The sequence below is a fragment of the Spermophilus citellus genome (genome assembly GCF_964194105.1).
Source record: "Spermophilus citellus genome assembly, chromosome: 14".
Classification (NCBI taxonomy): Eukaryota; Metazoa; Chordata; class Mammalia; order Rodentia; family Sciuridae; genus Spermophilus; species Spermophilus citellus.
The window spans coordinates 102,305,825-102,325,989 of NC_138194.1; the positions used below are offsets into that span (position 1 = coordinate 102,305,825).

At 46.6% G+C, this 20,165-nt stretch overlaps 1 protein-coding gene across 2 annotated transcripts in view; it reads right to left on the reverse strand.

Moving 5' to 3' along the window:
• Positions 1-20,165, reverse strand: part of TRAPPC9 (trafficking protein particle complex subunit 9) — a gene marked incomplete at its 3' end in the record, with an annotated part of 533,166 nt that overhangs the window by 482,800 nt on the left and 30,201 nt on the right. For both annotated transcript variants that reach the window (XM_081266489.1, XM_081266488.1), the window contains 2 exons: positions 16,593-16,714; positions 9,551-9,676 (listed from right to left, as the gene is read on the reverse strand). In XM_081266489.1, coding sequence (XP_081122615.1) covers positions 9,551-9,676; positions 16,593-16,714 — 248 coding nt within the window. The remainder of the gene's footprint in view (positions 1-9,550; positions 9,677-16,592; positions 16,715-20,165) is intronic.

The following is a 20,165-nucleotide window of genomic DNA, read 5'->3' on the forward strand; positions in this document are numbered from 1 at the left end:
AGGCTCTGGGACAGGCTGGGGACAGCACCAAGTGCTGACTGTGGACAAAAGCATGAGGGATGACGGCGAAGGCCATGTGTTCCCCAGGACGGAAAACACATTCTGTTTCTCTCCATGATTACTTCCAGTCAGAATCGTACAGAGAGAAATGTATACACAAAATTTCCATGCGGCTGTGGAAAACAGTTGGTAGGAATGGCACTTCCCTTCCTGCCTCCCAAGCTGGGGAGCAAGGCCTGTACCAAGGAACTATCTTTAAGAAGCATCTGCCTAAGGCAATGGGATCCACTTCAATTTTAATCATTCAAAGGGAAGAACAAAGGGGAAAAAAGTTACATCAGAGCTGGTCCTTTGACAGTCCCGAGGCAGTAGAGGAGATGGACAAGCCCATAAGGGATCACTCTACAAGGGATCACTGGCAAGACAGATGACCAGGGACACTGTGCTCTAGGCTCTCAGGCAGGGACCTACCAGGTACCTATACTCGATGCCTCAGCAAGTGTTGAAGAGGGATGGAATTCCAGTCAGTACTCATGGTAAGTGCACCACCCACCAGCAGCCAGGGCAAGATGGAAGCTCAGCTCTCCGTTGCCTCAGTTCCCTTTGATTCATTTCTGAACAACCTGAAAAACCAACTTCTCTGCCTTCAAGCCCTCCTTTCACATCCGGGCTTGATAAGCAAGTGTATGTGAACTCAGCTGCACAAAGGTGGTCACAGATTTTCTCCACACTCTCTTTCCATATTGGCCTAAGTCTCTTTAAGTCCATTCTCCATAAAATCTATTCCCTCCCATGACAACTCATGGAGCCTAAAACTGGCCAACTGAATGGGAATGTACACAGCTAGAACGTCCTGCCTGCCTCTGGGCAGCCACTGTTCCTACTGGCATGGAGCACGGCAGACCTGCCTCTCCAGACAGGGTGAGTCCTGACTCCTGGCACACCCCCAGTCAGCAGAGGAGTCGTAACCAAGGCTCCCTTCAAGAGCTTCAAGTGAAGGCCTGGGGGAGCAGTGGGAAGGGTGTGGGGCTCCTGTGGCCTCTCAGGCAAACTGCTCATCCAGAGCCCACCTCCCCTTCCATACCCTGCCAGTCTGCACTTGAGCTCGTGCAAGGACCACTCTAAACTAATTCCCACTGGGATGTCTCCCCTTCAACAGGATAAAGAGTTTCCTTGTTGTCTTGCTCTGGGGAGTGGATTCTTTCATTAAACATGCATCCTTTGGGGATCAACTTTAAGTATGGGTCTGCCATTCAACTCCAAGTTCAGGCCCCATTCCTCCCACACAAGCTGAAATGGTCACTCTCTGGCTTCTGGGACTCACTTTCAAAATTCTTGCTTTGGGGCTGTTTTTGGCCTCTGAGGACTTCCCCTTTCTTTCTTAAGAATTAGCTATGCATTTTGAAAGAGGAAAAAAAATTATTTCTTATTCAGTGTTTTTATGGAACTTATACTGAGAGTTTTGGGATCACCATATTGCCCAAAACAGAAACCATTAGATATTTTCCACACTGATGTATTATTTAGAGATTTTCTCTTCTTTGACTACTAACAAATACTATTTTTAATTTTTAAAAAAATTGCTCAGTTTGCAGGTGCCAAGCTAGCATCTTGGTTTTACCAGGCAGGCTGGGTCTGGATCTAAGGTAAAGTCCCAGGCTTGCTTCAGTCTACCTCCCCGTGCAGAGAGTGCCCCACTCCACGGGGCCTACCCAGGCCCAGAAGAAGGGTGACCCCAGGGTGTGGACCACCCTTCCTTCCCTCGTCAATGCACCTTTTCTTATGTTACACTCAAGTGCAGTTGTTCCCATTGCCTGGTGCCCTGGCTCTTGTGAAGGTGTTTCAGAAAGTGCATGGCTGTTGCATGAGTGTTTCTGCAAATGGACAAGTGCACAAAGGTCCAATTCTGTTATTTGGCTAACTTCAATCCTTCCCTCAGAAAATTAATATCAGTCACAAGTCACTGTATATTTAATATGAAACAAACACAGAAAAATGCTAAGATAAATCATTTGTCCCCAGATATTGTTTGTTTTATAAAAGATTCAATATTAGAATTAAATCTGCATAAACATTTTTTAAAAGTAAGGCCACAACTAGAATAGAGCTTTGAATGGGCAAACAAAATTAAGAAGGTAGGAAGCAAGAAGAGAAGAGAATCTACAACGTGAATCAAGTCCATATCCTCTGGGTGAATCTGCAATTCCTAGAACACGAAGATTGACAATAAGACCTCTCTCTTATTAGGAAATGGCCAAAGTAAAATACAATCAATTAAAACAAAAAAACTAACATTTTAAGTTGTAGCAAGTTATAAAAGGCTAAATGTGTCTCCTTACTGGGAAAAAAGCAAGATTCAACGGCTTTTTATTATAGACATCCCATGTTCATGGGACTTGAAGACTATATTGTTAAGATGGAAAAACCCCATATTGATTACAGATTCAATGAAATCCCTGTCAAAACCCTTCTGGCTTCTCAAAAGAACTGCTAAACTGATCCTATTTGAAAGTGCAAAGGGTCCCAAAATAGCCAAAGCAGTCTTGAAAAAGGAGAATAATATTGGAGAAGACTTATTTCCCAACTTAAAAACTTACTACAAAGCTATAACCAAGGCAATACAGAATTAGCGTGAGTACAGATATATAGATCAGTGGAAGAGAATTAAGAGTGGGAGGGGAGGAACTTATACTTATGGTCAACTAATTTTCCACAGCATGCCAAGACCATCCAATGGCGAAGAACAGTCTTTTCAACACATGGTGTTGGAACAAATGAACACCCACGTGCAAAGAAGCTAGCTGGGTGTGGTGGTGCACACCTGTAATCCCAGGGGCTTGGGAGACTGAGACAGGAGGACCACAAGTTCAAGACAAGCCTCAGCAACTTAGTGAGGACCTAAGCAACCTGGCAAGACCCTGCCTCAAAATAAAAAAGAAAAAGGGCTGGAGTTGTAGCTCAGTGGTAAAGTGCCCTTGCGTTGAATTCCCAGCACTAAAAAAAAGTTTACTTGAGTTATATGGGCCAGCAATCACACTCCCAAGAGTACACCATCAGGACTGAAAACATGTTTTGTACGTGAATGTTCACAGCAGCATTATTCATAATACCCAAAAGGTATCATGAAGAACCCAGTGACCACTAATTGATGACTGGATGAACTGACCATGGTACCTGACATGCACTGTGACAGAATGCACCTGCCGACACCGTGCAGAGTGTGGAAGGCAGACACAGAAGAGCCAGTGCTGTTCTGGAGGAGTGGGCAGGTGGGGGCTCACGGTGACACTCATGCAGCTCCCTCCAGGAGCTGGGTGAAACCTTTCCAAATACAGATACATTAGTGGATGTGAAATGAAAATGATTCCTCGCAGGAGGGTCCTAAGGGTTAAATGCAGACACGGTGTGAATCTCCCCTTGCACATCCACCCGCAGCCACTGCTGTCACCGCTGCTCGGAGGAGCAGTACCCGTGCTCCCCAGAGCAGCAGGATGAACCGTGCATCAGTGCCAGGCTGCACTTCATGCATCCAACAGACTTTAATAAACGCCTGGCATCTGACAAGCATTGTGCTTGGCACAGTGATTATTTATAAAGACTAGTAAGACGCAATCCCTGTTCTAGAATCTGCGCACATTACCAAAACTTTCCTATTAAGATGTATTGCTTTAATACTCAGATCAACTCCTAAGGTAAATAGCTCAGAATCTCTGAGAACAGTAAGAGTCTATGATATACTCTTCATGCATTTATTTACATTCTGCCTCATTCTATAAAAAGATCTAAAATCAATTGTTAAACATACACATTTTAACAATAACAACAACGGAGATAAAAATCAGGGTGAGAACAAAATAAGAATTAGAGTTGAATGAGACCAGGGTTTAATTACAAAAAACACTTGTCATGAAGCAGGTGTAATTATTAATCCCTATTATTTTATGGATCAGGACCTAAAGTTCCTAACACCTAAAGAAAAGAGAAAAACTCAATGGGCTACAGGATCCACAATGCCCGTGAGCTAGACATCTACCAACTGCTGGCATGTCCCTGGGCGGGAGATTCTGAGGCACCATTGTCATCCCTGAGCTTCATTTCCAACAACCCCTGCAGCCTCTGGCTTTCTTCTGACACCAGTCCTCTCCTCTTTCATCACTCTACTGGGCTGCCAACAGAGACCCGCAGCGTGTGAAGGGCTGGGTACGAGGGTCCCACCCTTCGCAGGCAGCACTCCATCCAAAGGGCAGCCAGGCCTCACGAGGCACTGACTGCTCATTACTCTGCAACTTTGACATCTCATGAGAGTGAGCTGTTTCTACACCTGTTTCCCACGAGACTCCCCTCTCCTAAAAACAAGGTGACAACCATATCCCTGACACTTGTTCAACTCAGTGCCTTCCCCAGTGAGATACTTGCCTTTCCTCCCTCCCCACCCAAGGGTTTCTTCATAAGAACAGGAATTCCCCATGAGCCACCTCAGGAAGCCAGGCAGGCTGCCGGCTGTGTGGCATGTCACAGCCTCACCTAAGCTGCTTTCTTGCACTTCCCTTTCTTCTGAAAGAACCTTTTCCAGACTGCCAGACCTCCAATTCTGAGCTTAAACTGACACAAAGTTCTGAGGTTATGATCACGATGGACGCCTGTGTCCACCAGGTTCTTGCAGGTTTCCTTAGCAACAGCTTCACTAAGGGACAGCATCAAACACTGAAGAGGCTGTCCTTACATCTGAACAGAGCAGCCTGCGTAGAACTCAAATGACTCTGAAGACAAATCAACCAAGGGCCAAGAGGTGGCAGGTCTTGGTCAATAGTGTCACAAAAAGTTCTCAAATGACTCAGAATCATCCCAGCTCTGCAGGCAGCCAGAGCACCTTCCCACAACTGGTAAGGTTGGAGTTTTCTTAGTTTTTTTTTTTTTAATATTTATTTTTTAGTTTTTGGCGGACACAACATCTTTGTTTGTATGTGGTACTGAGGATCGAACCTGGGCCGCACGCATGCCAGGCGAGCGCGATACTGCTTGAGCCACATCCCCAGCCCATTCTTAGTTTTCTAAACAATTCCTCACTATAAGTTAATTAATTTTAGTCACTTGGGTTATTGGGTTGTTCAGGTAAAGTTACATAATACAGTACAGGAGCTTAAATTTTTTTTCCTTTTCTTTTTTTTTTTTTCTTTTTTTTTGGGGGGGGGTGGAGACCAGGGATTGAACCCAAAGGTACTTAACAACTGAGCCATATCCTCAATCCTTTTTATTTTGAGACAGAGTCTTCTTAAGTTGCTCAGAGTCTCTCTAAGTTGCTGAGGCTGGCTTTGAATTTGCAATCCTTCTGTCTCAGCCTCCCAAGTTGCTGAGAGTACAGGTATGCACCAGCACCCAGTGGTACTTGGACTTTACGAGCATGGCAAACTAGATTTAAACAGCAGTGGTAAAATTCATCAGATAATCTGGGTCCCCGACCTTTATTTCTCTCTCTCTAAAGTTGGGTACAACAAACTACTTAGCAAAGTTGTCCATTATCTGTAAAGCACTGGCCAGGTGCCTGCAACGGGCTGGTTACTCAGTGAGTAGCGAGTACTGCCAGTGAGCTTATTAACAGTAAGTACTGCCAGGAGTCTCAGTTAACCTGGTCTGAGCAGAGGCTTTGCCTTTTGTCTTATTTTTGATGTAACAAATTTACTTTCTTAGGGTTAAAACCACTGGAGCAGCCCCAACCAAAAAATGCTGCAGAACTGTGCAGAATTTTCTCCTTCTCTGCTTATCTGCTCAATACCCGTTTCCCCCTCGACTTCAAGCTCCATCGGAATAGGACCAGTTTGCTCTGCTGAATACTCAAAGGCAGGAGGCAGTGACACAGTGCCTCCAGATGGCCTGTTATGTGCCCAGCAGGTGAAGGAAAGAGCAGGTGTGCTCACCTCTCACACAGTCTGACCTTAGATGACCCTTGGCACCTTTCATGACCTGAGCTGCCTCCTCTCCAACAGAGATGACTGCCCCGAGACACGGAATTTAAACGGTTAAATAGCCACAGCCTCGTGAAGTGTCTGTGATAGGCCCTCAACCTACATGAGCTGCCTTTCCTCCTTTGGCACCCACCAAGGAGGCAGACATGCCTACTCAGCCTCAGCACGTGCCCAACAGGGGGTCGCTCTAGGCATGCGTCACTGTAGCACTTGAAACTGGCATGTCTAGAAGAGATTATTATTATCGTTCCCATTTCACAGGTTTGGAAACAGGCCAAGAGAGGTTACATAACAACTCCAGGTCTCACAGTGACAAAACAGTGGTTTAAACCTAAATCTAGGAGGCTGAAACCTGAGCTCCTTCTCTGTCATCTCTACCTCCCCATCTGACTGTAGAATCCTCATGTCTAATGCAATTTATGCACAGTTGCCGCCATTTGTCAGTGTTAGATAATTATCATAAACCACTTGCCTTAACAACTAAAGAAAAAGCAGACCAATCCAAGACCCTGCACACAAAACAGAGGTGTCCTGCCCTGACTTCTGTAAAGAGACCATTTTCAACCCACTCAATCCAAAAGCAGCATATACCAGTTCTGAGGTTTGTTCAGGGCCTCCGAGGATAGGAGGAACCTGCAATAACCAGGTCTCAGCTCCTTCCAAAATTTCCACATTTGACAATCCTTCCCCAGGAACAGACACAACTCATCCATGCTACAATGAACACACTGGATCAAGAACCAAAGGCTGTTCTGTTTCAGAAAAACCACCAGCCCTTCCCTTCACTGGGATCACAAAACCACCAGAACTCTTCATCTTGCTGCCTGCTCACCTGGCAAACAAACACAGAGATGAGTCACCCAGAGCACAGAGGCGCACTGGGGAGGATGCAGACGGCGAGCGCCCACACTGGCACCGCGCCACAGCAGGGAGCGGCGACGGCCCTTCCAGTGAGGCTCTGCTGACCTCTAGTGCTCTGCAGGAGAACCAAGCAACACCGAAGGCAGCGCCATGAGAATGGCAGCCAATGCCCACACATGTTAAGTGAAAACATGGTATTTTGTAAAATATGTGTATTTATCTGCCCACCTGTAAAAACAGTTTCACAGCAAAACCAAAGTTTCCAGATTAATTTGCAAAGGCACCTGCAGCGGCTATGGGCACAGGCGTGCACGCCTTCAGAGGTGAACCTGTGCTGGAGCAGCCGAGTCCCGGGGCCCAGAGCCCCCTGCCCTGTGGAATGGCTGCCACTCCACAGCTCCAGCCCCTGGGTTCTGTTTCAAGACACCAGGTGGCTCTGAAGCCTGTTAACACTTGAAAACCACAGTCCCTCCCCAGGGTGGGCACCAAACAGCACAGAACCCTGAGTCACTAACCTATTCCTCCTGCTCCCATGTGAGCTGGCTGCATATCACATCACAGATGGGGAACTGAGGGTTAGGACGCTGAGTGACTCTGCTTGAGGTCACACAGCCACGAGGAGGCAAAGGCAGGGTCTGAGTCCTGGCCTGAGTGCCTGCTCCTGAGCCAGCACATTCCCCAGCACCCTCTCTGGCCTTGCTGATGAGACCCAGCAAGCCTCACCCTTACACATGCTCCCCACTAGGAGCTCACCCACCCTCACAGCCCCTCACAGCCCCTCACAGCCTCACTACCCCCTACACAGTCGTTCCAGCCTCCAGCTGTGCACTGGAATCCCCGTGGCCAGCCCCCTTTCCTCGCCTGAGTGCACATCTGCAGGGGAGCCCGGCCTCATACCCCAGGTCTGTGTTAGCATCCCCCTCAACAGGACTGTGTGTGCCGTGCATGGGCGATCAAGACCACCAGGTCTCAGGGCAAGGACGACACCCTCATCATACCTGAATCTATGGCCTGGCACAGCGCTGAACCCTGCACGACCCACCCAAGAATGGAGCTAAATGCTCACAAAATCCACACCGTGGCTCTTCACCCCAGCACCACTGAGGGCTGCCAGCCTCACCCTGGGCAGCCTCCCCTTGCTGCCCCTGCCCACCTTTACTGAAAACTTGAAGGCAAGCCAAGACCACAGGCTCTCCAGCCTTTCCTAACAATACCAAGCTGCACAGACCCTGACCTCCTCCCTGGACCCGGTCCACCTTGTGCTCACTTCCTTATGCAAAAAGATGTCTGTCTGTCCTCAGGTCACTGGCTCTCTGTTATGGTCTCTTCCTCTGGTGTGGGGCTGACAGTTGCCCCTCCACACCCCACTCTGTAGCCTCACTCTCAGTGTCTCATCTAGGAAATGAGCTGCAACGAGAGGCCTGAGGGGCAACAGATGTGCTTTACAGAGAGGGATGTAAGGCACAGAGAGGCTGAATGTCATGCCCCGGGGAGCAAAGCCACAGTCAAGCCCAGCAGTCGGTGTCTGGAGTCCATATGCTTGACCATTATGTTAAAACATCTCCTTGCTCACAGACTGGCTGTGTACACACAGAGGACCGAGTCATGGACACTCGTCAACTCTGAGATGCTGGTTAACCCTGTTATTTCGTTTCTACTTAAGCTTTTACTTCCCATTGAAACACTTAATGATCTCTGCAGTCAGCATGGCAAAGCACCAGTATGTTGAATTAGATGAGCGACTTGTTGTGAGTCATACTTTTTTATATGTTCAAGTAGAAAATGACTTTAAAGTCTCTTTCCCCTCCCCTCCTCCTCACCCCCTCTCACCTAGGCCCCAGACCTACTCACCTCAGTCTTTCTTAGGCCCAAAGTTGCACCTCATGGGCCCTCACACCTCGTGCAGTTTGTCCTTCTCAAAGCCCAGCCTGACCAGCATGTGCAGAAACCAGGGGTTACCCTGACCCTCTCAGGGTCATCACTGACCCTTACCACGTGCTGCACTCTGAAGTCTCAGTTCCCCTTGGCTTTCCTTGTAAGAGCCAACTCAGACCAGCTGACTACCTAAGATCCTCCTCAGACCATCAGTCTGGGGACTGGCATTATCAGTCTATGACCACATGCTTTAATGACTTGGTTTTGTTAAACCTATACAGACTCAGACTTCACTAACATTTGGGGAGTGCATGCTGGGCAAAAGGAACAATATAAAAAAGTACCTCCGTGAACTTCATCTTATAAGCCTGACACCCAGGATGGTTACAAATGGCAAGCACTTCACAAGAGACCAAGTCAAGGCAAGAGCCTTGAAGCATGTGCAAGCACAAGGCTGATGGAGGCCAAGTTGCTTCTCCAATCAGAAAAACTCAGAGGGACAGCAAGTTCTGACTTTTTATATATATATATTTTTTAGACACAGATGATACAATATCTTCATTTTATTTATTCATTTTTTTATGTGGTGCTGAGGATTGAACCCAGTGCCTCAAGCATTCGAGGCAAGCACTCAATCACTGAGCTCCAACCCCAGTCCAAGTTCTTTTATGGTAAAATACCATAAAAGAAAGAAGTAAAATCTATGAATAACTACATTCATTTGGCTACCAAACTACAATTCCATAGTTCTTTCCAAGCCATAGTGCATTCCAGCACAGAGAAACAGGCTGGCTCAGGGGAGAGAGACTCCATGAGCACTGTACCAATTCCTAGAGGCGGAACAGACTCACCTGTCGAAGATTAATATACACTGCATTCTGCAGAAATTCTGAAGCTTCCATGCTCCTCTTCTGAATTGCCAGGACACGTACAGCTTTGACACAGGCTTCCAATTCAATCACTCCAGCATTCTTGTACTGTAGGGTATAAAGGAGACACCTCAGTCGAAAAACAAGTTTCTGCCATTTCACAACACAGCACGTCCTGAGCACACAAATCCTGCAATCACCTCGCCACCACCACACCAAGGGAGGAGAACACGGTTCTCAGAAAGTATATCCTACACAAGTACAAGAGAGGTTCATGGGACTGGGTGAACATACACTGGCATTCATTAAAATAATACAACAACATTAGCTTAATATTTTACAAAATTTCAAAATACAGGTTGAGGATGCCTTACCCGAAGTACTTGAGACCAGCAAAGCTTCAGACTTCAGGGTTCTCAGATGGGCCCCCCGGCTTGGACTTGACTAGTGTACTTTTTGAGCATCATTGCTAGTTAGCCCAGTTGGGGTAATTTTCAATTGATGGAATTGGGGAAATTTTCTTAAAATTGAAGCAAAGTTTGTAGAGGTGAAGCCCATGTGGATTAGTACTTAGGAGGACCTGAGAGGGGCAGGGATAACACACTAATATTCTTTTAGCAGAGGTGCTAACACGGCAATCAAAGCATTCGGGCAGCTGTGGACCTGAGTGGGCCTGGCAAGGTAGGACTGCTCCTAAAAACACAGCCTGCCTACTTGGCAAGCTCAGAAGGCGAGAGGGAGCCAGTTGTCCTCTCACTAAGATCACATGTGAGGTGGGACATGATTTTTAACTATGGAGCAAGAAAAGCCACGTCATCACTCTCCCCTTCTCCACGCCCGTGACTCACACAGAACCTGTGACACACTACAGGCAGTTATCAAGGATGACCAGGAAAATGGACTACGTAAACTTACCTAAGACCACGCCTGAACTTAAAACTCTACCAACTGTGTACACCACTTAACAACAACACAGAGAATTGATGGAGGAATTTGATTCTGTTGAAATAAAATGAATACTTTTCCTTCAAAACTCTTAAATAGTTTCTATATAAGTAAGAAAAAAAGTGTCAACTTGATGTTTTTTCCACATATTTTTGGTTAAATTTACATATTTTAAATTATATCACAAAGAAATGTGTAACAACAAATCTTATCATTATTTACAACTATAATGGACCAATAAAAAATGTGGAAATGCTGGGTGTGGTGGCCAGCCCTGTAATCCCAGTAGCTAGGGAGGCTGAGGCAAGAGGAAGTTCAGGGACAGCCTCAGCAAGTTAGTGAGGTCCTAAGCAATTTAAGCAAGACTCTGTCTCAAAATTAAAAAAAAAAAAAATTGACACAGGGACTTGCTGGGGATGTGGCTCAGTGATAAAGTGATCCTGGTTCAATCCCAAGTATCAAAAGCAATGGGCACAGTTACTGAAAACTTGCTCCATACCTAGATGTATATGGACGTTCTCTTGGAGCATGAGCTCTGAGAAGCAGGCCTGTGTCCAGGCTCACTGCTGAGTCCCTCGACCTACCTACCAAGCTCCTAGCACAAAACAGTTACATCTCAGAAATAAATGAGGGAGCTGTCTCACTCAATTCCAAAACAAAACCCCTAAAATAAGTATTACCCTATTCATTAATAAATTAATAAAGAAAAGGAGACCAAAAAAAGTAAAGCTTCTTGCCCACAGTCACGAAGCAAGTGACTGGGGAGGCAAGACCTGAACTCAGACCGCCTGGGCAGACCCAAGTGGAAGGGCCGGCCAGGGACTGGAGGGGCCCAGCACCACACACTGCCACCTCACTCTGCTCAGCTCTGGCCTGAGCTGACCTGGGGGGCAAACTCCAGCAAGAAGGGGCTTCTGTGCACTGCCTCTGTTCTCAAAGCCTCAGCAAGCCAGAAGGACAGCCCTGTGGAGAACCCCTTGCTGACCAGAAAGTGTCTACAGGGAGAGAGCAGCCATGGAGAGGCTGCAAGGACAAGTGACGACGGGAGCAGTGATGACTCTGCCAGACCCCAGGATCCAGGCCAGCAGCTGTCGGCCCACCCACCAAACCACCGCCTTGTCATCTGTGTGCATCCGATGACCTAAGCTTCTTGTCCAAATTATGCCCCTGTGTGACTATCTAAGACGGGTGGCCTCTCTGAGCCTCGGGGTCCCTCCAACTGCAGAAAGGCAGAAGGCTTCATGTTGTCTGTCTATGGTTCCTCCCACCACAAAAGACAAGGACCAGCATCTCAGCTCTCCCACTAGAGAACTTCCTGAGTCAAAATCAGACACCCAAGAAGAAAGCACTCACGAAGCCAGGAGAGAGACTGCTCAGGAGACCCGTCAGCACCCCCGTGCGGGAGACCTGCAGGGCAGCGCTGCCTGCTAATCCAGTGGGAGGAAGCACAGCGGACGGACGTGGCCACGTGGCGTGCCTGTGTGCACACGTCCTTTATGCCACCGCCATTCCCTGATGACAGACCCACCTCACAGGCTGCTCATCTGGGGGTCGAGCAGCAGGGCAGTCACGGGCCCTCTCTTCAGAGGTGAAAGAAGAAAGAGGAGGACAAAAAGCCAAGTGAAGCTGAGGAGCAGAGGCAGGGAAGGCGGGGTGTGAAGGCTGCCCCTCCACCTGCATCGCATCCCAGGAGGACCGCTTGCCCACACCCTGCAGAACACTGAAGGGAGGATGGAGACAATGACCAGCTCCACTGAGCAGTCTGATGAGCCTGTCACTCTGCGGGCCCTTCACATACAGAAGCCACTCACCCTCACGAGGTTTCCAGGCAGCAGTCCTTAGCTTCCCCATTAGAAAGGACAGAAAATGGAGCATACAGAGACACGGGACCTCACGGGAATGAGACAGCCAGGAATGGCAGAGGGGAGGGCCACACTCAGTCCTGTCTGACTCAGGGTCTGCACTGGCACGCTCACGGCAGCCACCCACAGCTAGTACGCCAGGGCAGACAAGTCCTGCCATACAGATGGGCCTCGAGTGCTCCCTGCCACAGGGCTCCAGACGGCCACCAAGGCTCAGGCCTGACCAGTACAGTGACAGCCGCCTGTCGTGCCCAGAGGCTCGACCATGACAGCAAGAGAAGTGGTCTCCACGTTGTCCCACAGGCTCTCTCCTGGCCAAGGCAGCCACGGCACACTACAGTGCGTGCACACCACGCCCCTCAGCCGCCCGCTGTCACCACTGTGCTACTCTCGGGAAACAATTGTTGAAAATAGACAAGAAAGGGCTGTTTTAAATGCTATTTATAAAATGAACATTGACAAATCAATGCCTATATATCACCTTTAAAGAAAACATAATGGCAAAAAAATTCTCATTCACAAAATAAACAAAAACACACACTGTAACTAGGAATAAACATCAAAGCAGTGCTCATGTGCAACATGAAAAAAGCTACAATATGCCGGGGTGGCGACACACACCTGTGATCCCAGCACTCAGGAGGCTGAGGCAGGAGGTCTCAAGTTCAAGGCCAGACTGGGCAACTGAGCGACACCCTGTCTCAAATAAAAAATAAAAGGCTGGGGTTGTGGCTCCGTGATAGAGCACTTGCCTAGCACATGTGAGGCACTGGGTTCGATCCTCAGCACCACATAAAATAAATAAAATAAAGATACTGTGTCCATCTACAACTAAAAAACTTCTTTTTTCAAATAAAAAAAGCTCAGGATGTGGCTCAGTGGTAAAACACCCTGGCTTCAATCCCTGGCACTAGAGGGGAAAACCCTAATACTAAAGGGAGGGACCTAAAACAAGCTGTCCTAACACGGGGCTGTTGACATATCCCATAGAGGAAAACAGCACATAAAGATGAAATGATGTCTCCAGGCTAAACAGAAGTGCCACATACGCCACCAACATGCCAGGCTGATTCTACCTTAAACAAAGTCCTTTAGATTAAGGAACCCGCCCAGCCCAAAGGAGACTGAAAGATGAATAACAGCTAAAACCAAGCAAAGTCCTTCAGACTTCTTCAGGAATAATAAATCAAAGTCGGGCTGGCAGAGCTGGCTGGGGCTCAGGGGCACAGCACCTGCCTGGCACGTGTGGGGCACTGGGTTCGATTCTCAGCACCACATATAAATAAATGAACAAAATAAAGGTCCATCAATGTCTGAAAAAAATGTTTTTAAAAAGGTGGGCTGGGGTTTGGTCAGACAGAAGAACACCCACCCGGCGAGCACCAGGACCCAGGCGCAGTCCTCTCTCCACTGCCAAGAAAACAGAAGGCAGGGAGGTCAGGAGGAAAAGGACCCAACGACTAGATATGAGACAAGCGACTCTCATGGTGCTACAGAAGGAGTGACACACTTATACAAAGAAATGAAGAGCTCAGAAATAGATAAAGTGCATTTAAAATGAGATTTCAAGTCAAGGAAAAAATATGAATTCAATAAATTACAGTGAGACAGTTAGATAATCGCCTGGAAAAATAAGTTATATTCCTATGCCATAATGCAGACAAAATAAATCATAGATGGTATCAGTATTTCAAAATATCCATGATAGCCAACACAAACATACTGTGCATATTATCAGCTTCTCCTAACTGCAACTCTATGATGAGTTCTACTGTCATGCTCATTTTAGATAAAAACTGAAAGAGTTTTATTCTGTTGTAAAGAAAGTATTTTAAGCAAATAACCAAACATAAAAATCATAAAGAAAGCAATCACTATGTTACAAATATGTTTTTGACCAAGCCAAAAAGAAAAACCTTATAAACAAAATTTAAACACAAATAACATTAAGAAAAAGATTTGCAGGCTGGGGGTATAGCTCAGGGATAGAGCTCTTGCCTAGAATGTGTAAGTCCCTGGGTTCAATCCCCAGCACCACAAAAGGAAAAAAAATAAGATTTTCAATGTCTCTGATAAATAAGAAAATAACATTCATAATACACAAAGAACTTTTATAAAGCAATAAGAAAAGCACTCTAACTTAGATATATATAAAGAACACAGAAGGATAATTCATAAAATCAAACAGTTAACAATTGATAAATGTCCAGTAAAATAACTAAAATGTCCACTAAAATAACTAAAATAATTACCTCTGCCAGTATGCTGTCAAATATTTTAAAAGGATAATAGCTAGTGTTTTGGGGGGAGTTTAAACTGTTAGTATAACCTTTTTGGAGAACAACATAGGAATATACAGGCCTAAAAATGTGTCAAGTCTACTTCTAAGAATGCTGTCCATTTAAAAAATCAGGCCAGGGCTAATATAGCTCAGTTGGTAGAGTGCTTGCCTTGCATGCACAAAGCCTGGGTCTGATCCCCAGCACCATTAAAAAAAAAAATCAGAACAAAAAATTTTATCTACTGGGCTATTTATCAGAACACTGTTTATGACCATGGAAGGAAAAATCAAAACCAAATACTATTTAGGAATGAAGCACTGCTTAAATATATAATTCTCTCATAATTGTTTATCTTTTCATTCTCTATTAGAGAAGGAATTTAGAAAGCAACTTGAAATGACCTATGACAAATGTTAATGTCACATCCAATGAGTAAATGTCTAGAAAAATCTAACATAAAGGAATATTCACACAAGAACATAAGAGTTTATGTACAAGAATGTTCAAAAATGCTGAATAAGGAAAGCCTGGCACATGTACTGATGCTGGTAAGGGGATGGAGCTGGGGACACCATGCTGAGTGAGTTGCCAGACTCAGAAGCCAAAGGCCAGCCCTTTCTCTCATGTGCACACGGGGCGGGGGGGGGGGGGGGGGGGGGGGGGGGAGTGTCGGGCAGAAGAGGGATCTTACCAAAATAGAAACAAGACCAAGAGGACAGAAGGGGGCAGAGAGGAGAGGGAGGCAGGAGGGGGCAGAGGGAGGCACTGGGGATGGATACCTGCCAAACTGCCACATCCAGGGACAAACACCTGACAGTGAATGCTGCTCTCGTGTGTGACTATAATGCACTAGTTAACAACAACAGGAACACGGTGGTCAGGAGAGCGGGCCAGTGGGTGGAGGGAGCGCAAGAGAGGGAGGGTTCAGGGGACAAGCTGACCACTCACGTCATGTGGGCATACGAATACGCCTGAAGACCCACAGTTAGTGTGACTATAGTGCCCCATAGAAATAAGAACATTCGGGAAAGCGCCCCCGGCAGCGGGGAGTGAGGACCCTGACCCTCCGAGAGGAGGACCCCAGAGCACAGGCGGCCAGCGGAGAGCTGCTGAGAGTGGGCGTCTCCCCTCTCTCTAGGCACAGTCTGTGACAGCCCTGCACCAAGCCGCCAAGGGACAGATGACCACACACACTGTCCCCACAGTGCTCCCAAAAGCCCAGAGGTCTGAGGAGGAGGACAGCACGACTGAAGTACTGCGAGTGGACGAAGCCAGCGGCAGCACGACGGACAGGCCGGCCCCACGCCTGTAAGTGCAACGTCCAATCTCACAGGCGCCACCCTGGGAACAGGGCAGAGGGCAGGGGCCTTTCTTCCCCACGCCTAAGTGGCCCTTTTTAGTATTTCGGTAATAACACTTGGAATTTAAAACTTTCTTCAGGCTAGGGGTGTAGCCCAGTGATAGAGCACATGCAAGGCCTGGCCTCAATCCCCAGCACCACGAAGAAAAGAAAAAAATTAAGTCCAAAGTAAAAGAATGTTGCATTGGAAAATGGAATGCCACAGAACATGAGAAATCACACCATGGAAGACTGGATAGCGCAGAAAAACGCACAACATGCTGAATGAAAAACACACTGTAGCACACAGCAAACAGGACAGTAAGTGCAGCCCCTCCACGACATGAATAGTGCACAATGACAAAGAAGACAGAAGACAGGTACTGAATGTTCATAATGGTCATCGGACTACTGAGGTGACAACAGCCTCTTTCCCCTTTTTCCAAACATACTTCATTAAACACATACTGTGTTAAAACAAAACCTACTTTAGACGCACAGTATCACGCACTTGAGAACAACATGTGCACACTCACCACACCACGAACTCCTGACTGAAACAACGCGACATGCAAAACATTCAGCGGAAAAGTCACCTTGCTGTAGTAGGAAATGGCCTCCTTGTACTTGTCGATGATGTCCTCGGGGCTGAGGCAGTTCTTGGCACGCCCGATTTCAGTGCTGGTGTCGGGGTTTATGCCGTTGGTCGTGAGGGCACCTGCAAGTGCAGGAAACACACAATAATCTTTTGCTTTTTAAGTGTCACTTTTTTGTTAGTTTAAAGAAAAGCATGAATAAGGTAAAACCTAAACACGTCCTACTGAACTCTGAACAAGGAAACAGCGTTTAAAGTCTTCACAAACCAACTTCTTCCTCCAAGTCTTAGCCCCAAAGCACTAGATTAAAAGTTAACTCCGAATAAGTCTTCCTCCCTGTTGGAATTTTGTATTAAAGAGTATGAAATGCATGGCATAAAAGTGACAAGTTTATAAAAACCATCTTAGCCGTCTTGAGATGGGTGAAGTCACGGCCCTCTCTCAGCTGGAAGCTCTTCTTGCTGGAAAGGGCTCACACTGCATCCTCAAAGGAAACAAACCATAGGAAACAATTTTCTGAACTACACAGCATTAAAAAAAAAATAACCTTAAACCACTACCCTCCTTTCCATGGCTGTCATTTTCTATTTCTGACCAAAGCCAGTCAATAAACAGAACCACCTAATTCCCAGCCATCAAGCCCCCACAGGGAAGAGTTTTGGAGAAACTGCCATTTTAAACACAACCAACTACATAGAGAAGTCTAGCAGGAGAAAAAGGATGAAATGTTCTTTGGTTTCACAGAACACTCCTAAGGTCTAGTAGCAGGAAATGCTGGGCTTCTCTCAACACCCCCCTGCACACTTGCACCCCCTTGCACCCCACCCTGTTCCTTCCTAGGCTGAGGACGAGTTCACTACTGTCTGCAGCTGTGCACAACCAGGGTGTGCTACTCACACTGCTCCCAGCTCCGTGAGCTCTTTGCTCACCCTGGTTTCTAATCTGCATCCTACTTCCTCACCTGTATGTCTTCACTCTCTAATTCTGTAAACTGCCTCAAATACTTGTTGGAACAAGACAGAAAAGAGAATAAATAGATAGATAAGTGGAAAGATGAATGGGTGACAGAACAACAAATAGAGAAAACACAAACCAAGAACAAAGAAAATTCCACATGCAAAATTCTCTCCCAGCCACAAGACAAAGAACTCTAACCAAAACCTCAGAAAGGCAGGTGGCTTGCAGTTTTGTTTCTTATCAATTTTGTAAAAATCACAGCAAGAAATAAGAGGAAAGAACTATAAATAATAACAGGAAAGGCCTTACTTAGAAAAATATCTAAAATATGTTCTTTTCAAATAATACATTCAGATCAGCAAGAGCCTGTGACCCAGTCTGTGTGCCACAGAACTCAGGGGTCCCTTGGGAGCAAAGTTCACACAGGGTGGTCATCGCACTACCACAAAGTAGCACCCTGCACTCCTGCTCCGAGGACTGCCCTCCTGTGGCCAGCCCCAAGAGAGAGGAGCTCAAAAGGAGTCCCACTTGTACAGGGCAGGGGCAGGTCCCCAAGGGACAGTGTTCTTGCTAGGAGCTCTGAGGACCAGCCTGGGGGGGTTGTAACCATCACGCTATGTTCACTGCTCTGCGTGTTCCCTAGGCTTATAATACATTCAATTCTGGCACAAATTAGGATTTAATAAACGACAAGGTGTCTTAATTTGTCTCATCAGTGCTAACAAATTACCTTTGCATTATTGTCATTCTTTTTCCCCTAGAGAAAGGAAAGGGGAGCTATGGGGGGTAAGAATGAAGTAGGCTATTTGCTTCTCACATGGGACCTCATTTCCTCCATCATGCAGCACAGGATCAAAGCACTGGAGAGGCTCCCAGATGCTACTCCATCTTTGGAGAAAGGACGTCAACACCGAGGGCTCTCTGAGTAACCTAACTCCAAACCCAAGGCTAGAGCAGACGTCAACAACAGTGCCATCTGTGGGCAGACAGGCAGAGGAGAGCACTAGGGAGCACGTACTGCATTAGACTGATTTAATTTCACTCAATAAAAGAATAACAAGGGGCTGGGGATGTGGCTCAAGCAGTAGCGTGCTCCCCTGGCATGCGTGCGGCCCGGGTTCAATCCTCAGCACCACATACCAACAAAGATGTTGTGTCTGCCGAAAACTAAAATGTAAATAAAATATTAAAAAAATAAAATTAAAATAAAAGAATAACAAGCTCTAAAAATCCTAGAGCCCAGTAGACTTGCTCTTTCCTCACAGCCACAGTCCTGACGGGCCCATGGAACATTCCCGTGGGCCAGGGAAACAGTGCCTTCCAGACCAATAGCCCTGCACTGCTGCAGGGAACCCGTGCTCGGGCAGGCTGAGACAGCAGCATGCCCACTCTCCACCTGCAACCCTGCCATCACTGGCTAAGTAGTCGTAAGCTCATACTTCATGCAAGAGTGTTTATAAGGCACAAAACAGGAACTCAGAAACACAGAAAAAAGCAAGAAAAAGAGGGAGTAGTAAACAGAGACCAGTGACTAGAGAGAGAGGCAAAAACATCGAGATAGAGAGGAGCTGAGACGGGAGCAGTCCTTAGGTGGCAATAATTCCTGTAGCAGCTACCACGCTGGGGTCAATAAGGCTTCAAAGCCATGCCTCCCAACTGCCACCAACACAAGACAGTGATTCCATGAGCCTAGAAGTTGAACTAGCCAAGAGACACTGCCTGCAGCAGCGAGACACAGCCCTGAGGTAACAGGGCTTGAGAGGGGCCTTCTCCCTGGGGTGCTGGGACACCTAGACAGCCACCTCTGGCAGGGAAAGAAGGCCCTCCCCTCCACCAAACACCAAAACAAACTGCAAATGGGTCCGGGATCTACGGGTAAACAGAAAACCTAAAGAGGCTCAAAATCCATGACAAATTCCTTTAGAACCTGGGTATAGTTGAAAGGCCATTGTGACTCAAATGCAGCAAAAAATAATAATAAATAAATAAATAAATAAATAAATAAATATATGTGTGTGTGTGTGTGTGTATACACATATGTATATATATACATATATGTGTATATATATGTATATTTAACCTACTAATCATACAGCAAAATACCACAAACAAAGCAATACATAAATGAGCATCTGAGAAAATATTCACAACATACATCACAAAGTGCATATCCCTGAAACATGAGAAGGTCATAAAAGCTGAGAGAAAAACCAGCATAAATTCAATAGAATATTTTTAAAATGAGCTGAGCTGAGGGTAAGGAATGTGGCTCAGTTGGCAAAGTGCTTGCCTACCACGCACAAGGCCCTGGGTTCAATCCCCAGCAACACACGCACGCATGCACGCACGCGCCTTAAGGGTGAAGCCCAGTGGCAAAGCACTTACCGAGCACACAGGAGGCCTGGGCCCCACCCCCTGGACCCCACCCCCAGCACCACCATCCCAATAAAACTGTAGCATCCTACACTTTGCATAAGAAAGAGAAATAAAGATATTTAAATCTTTGGTTTTTTCTAAAAAGAAGAAGAAAGAGAAAGAAGAGGAAAACCAAGGAACACAAGAGAAAAGCCGCCTACAGGGTTAAGTAAAAACCACGTGCCAAATGAGACGGGAAGT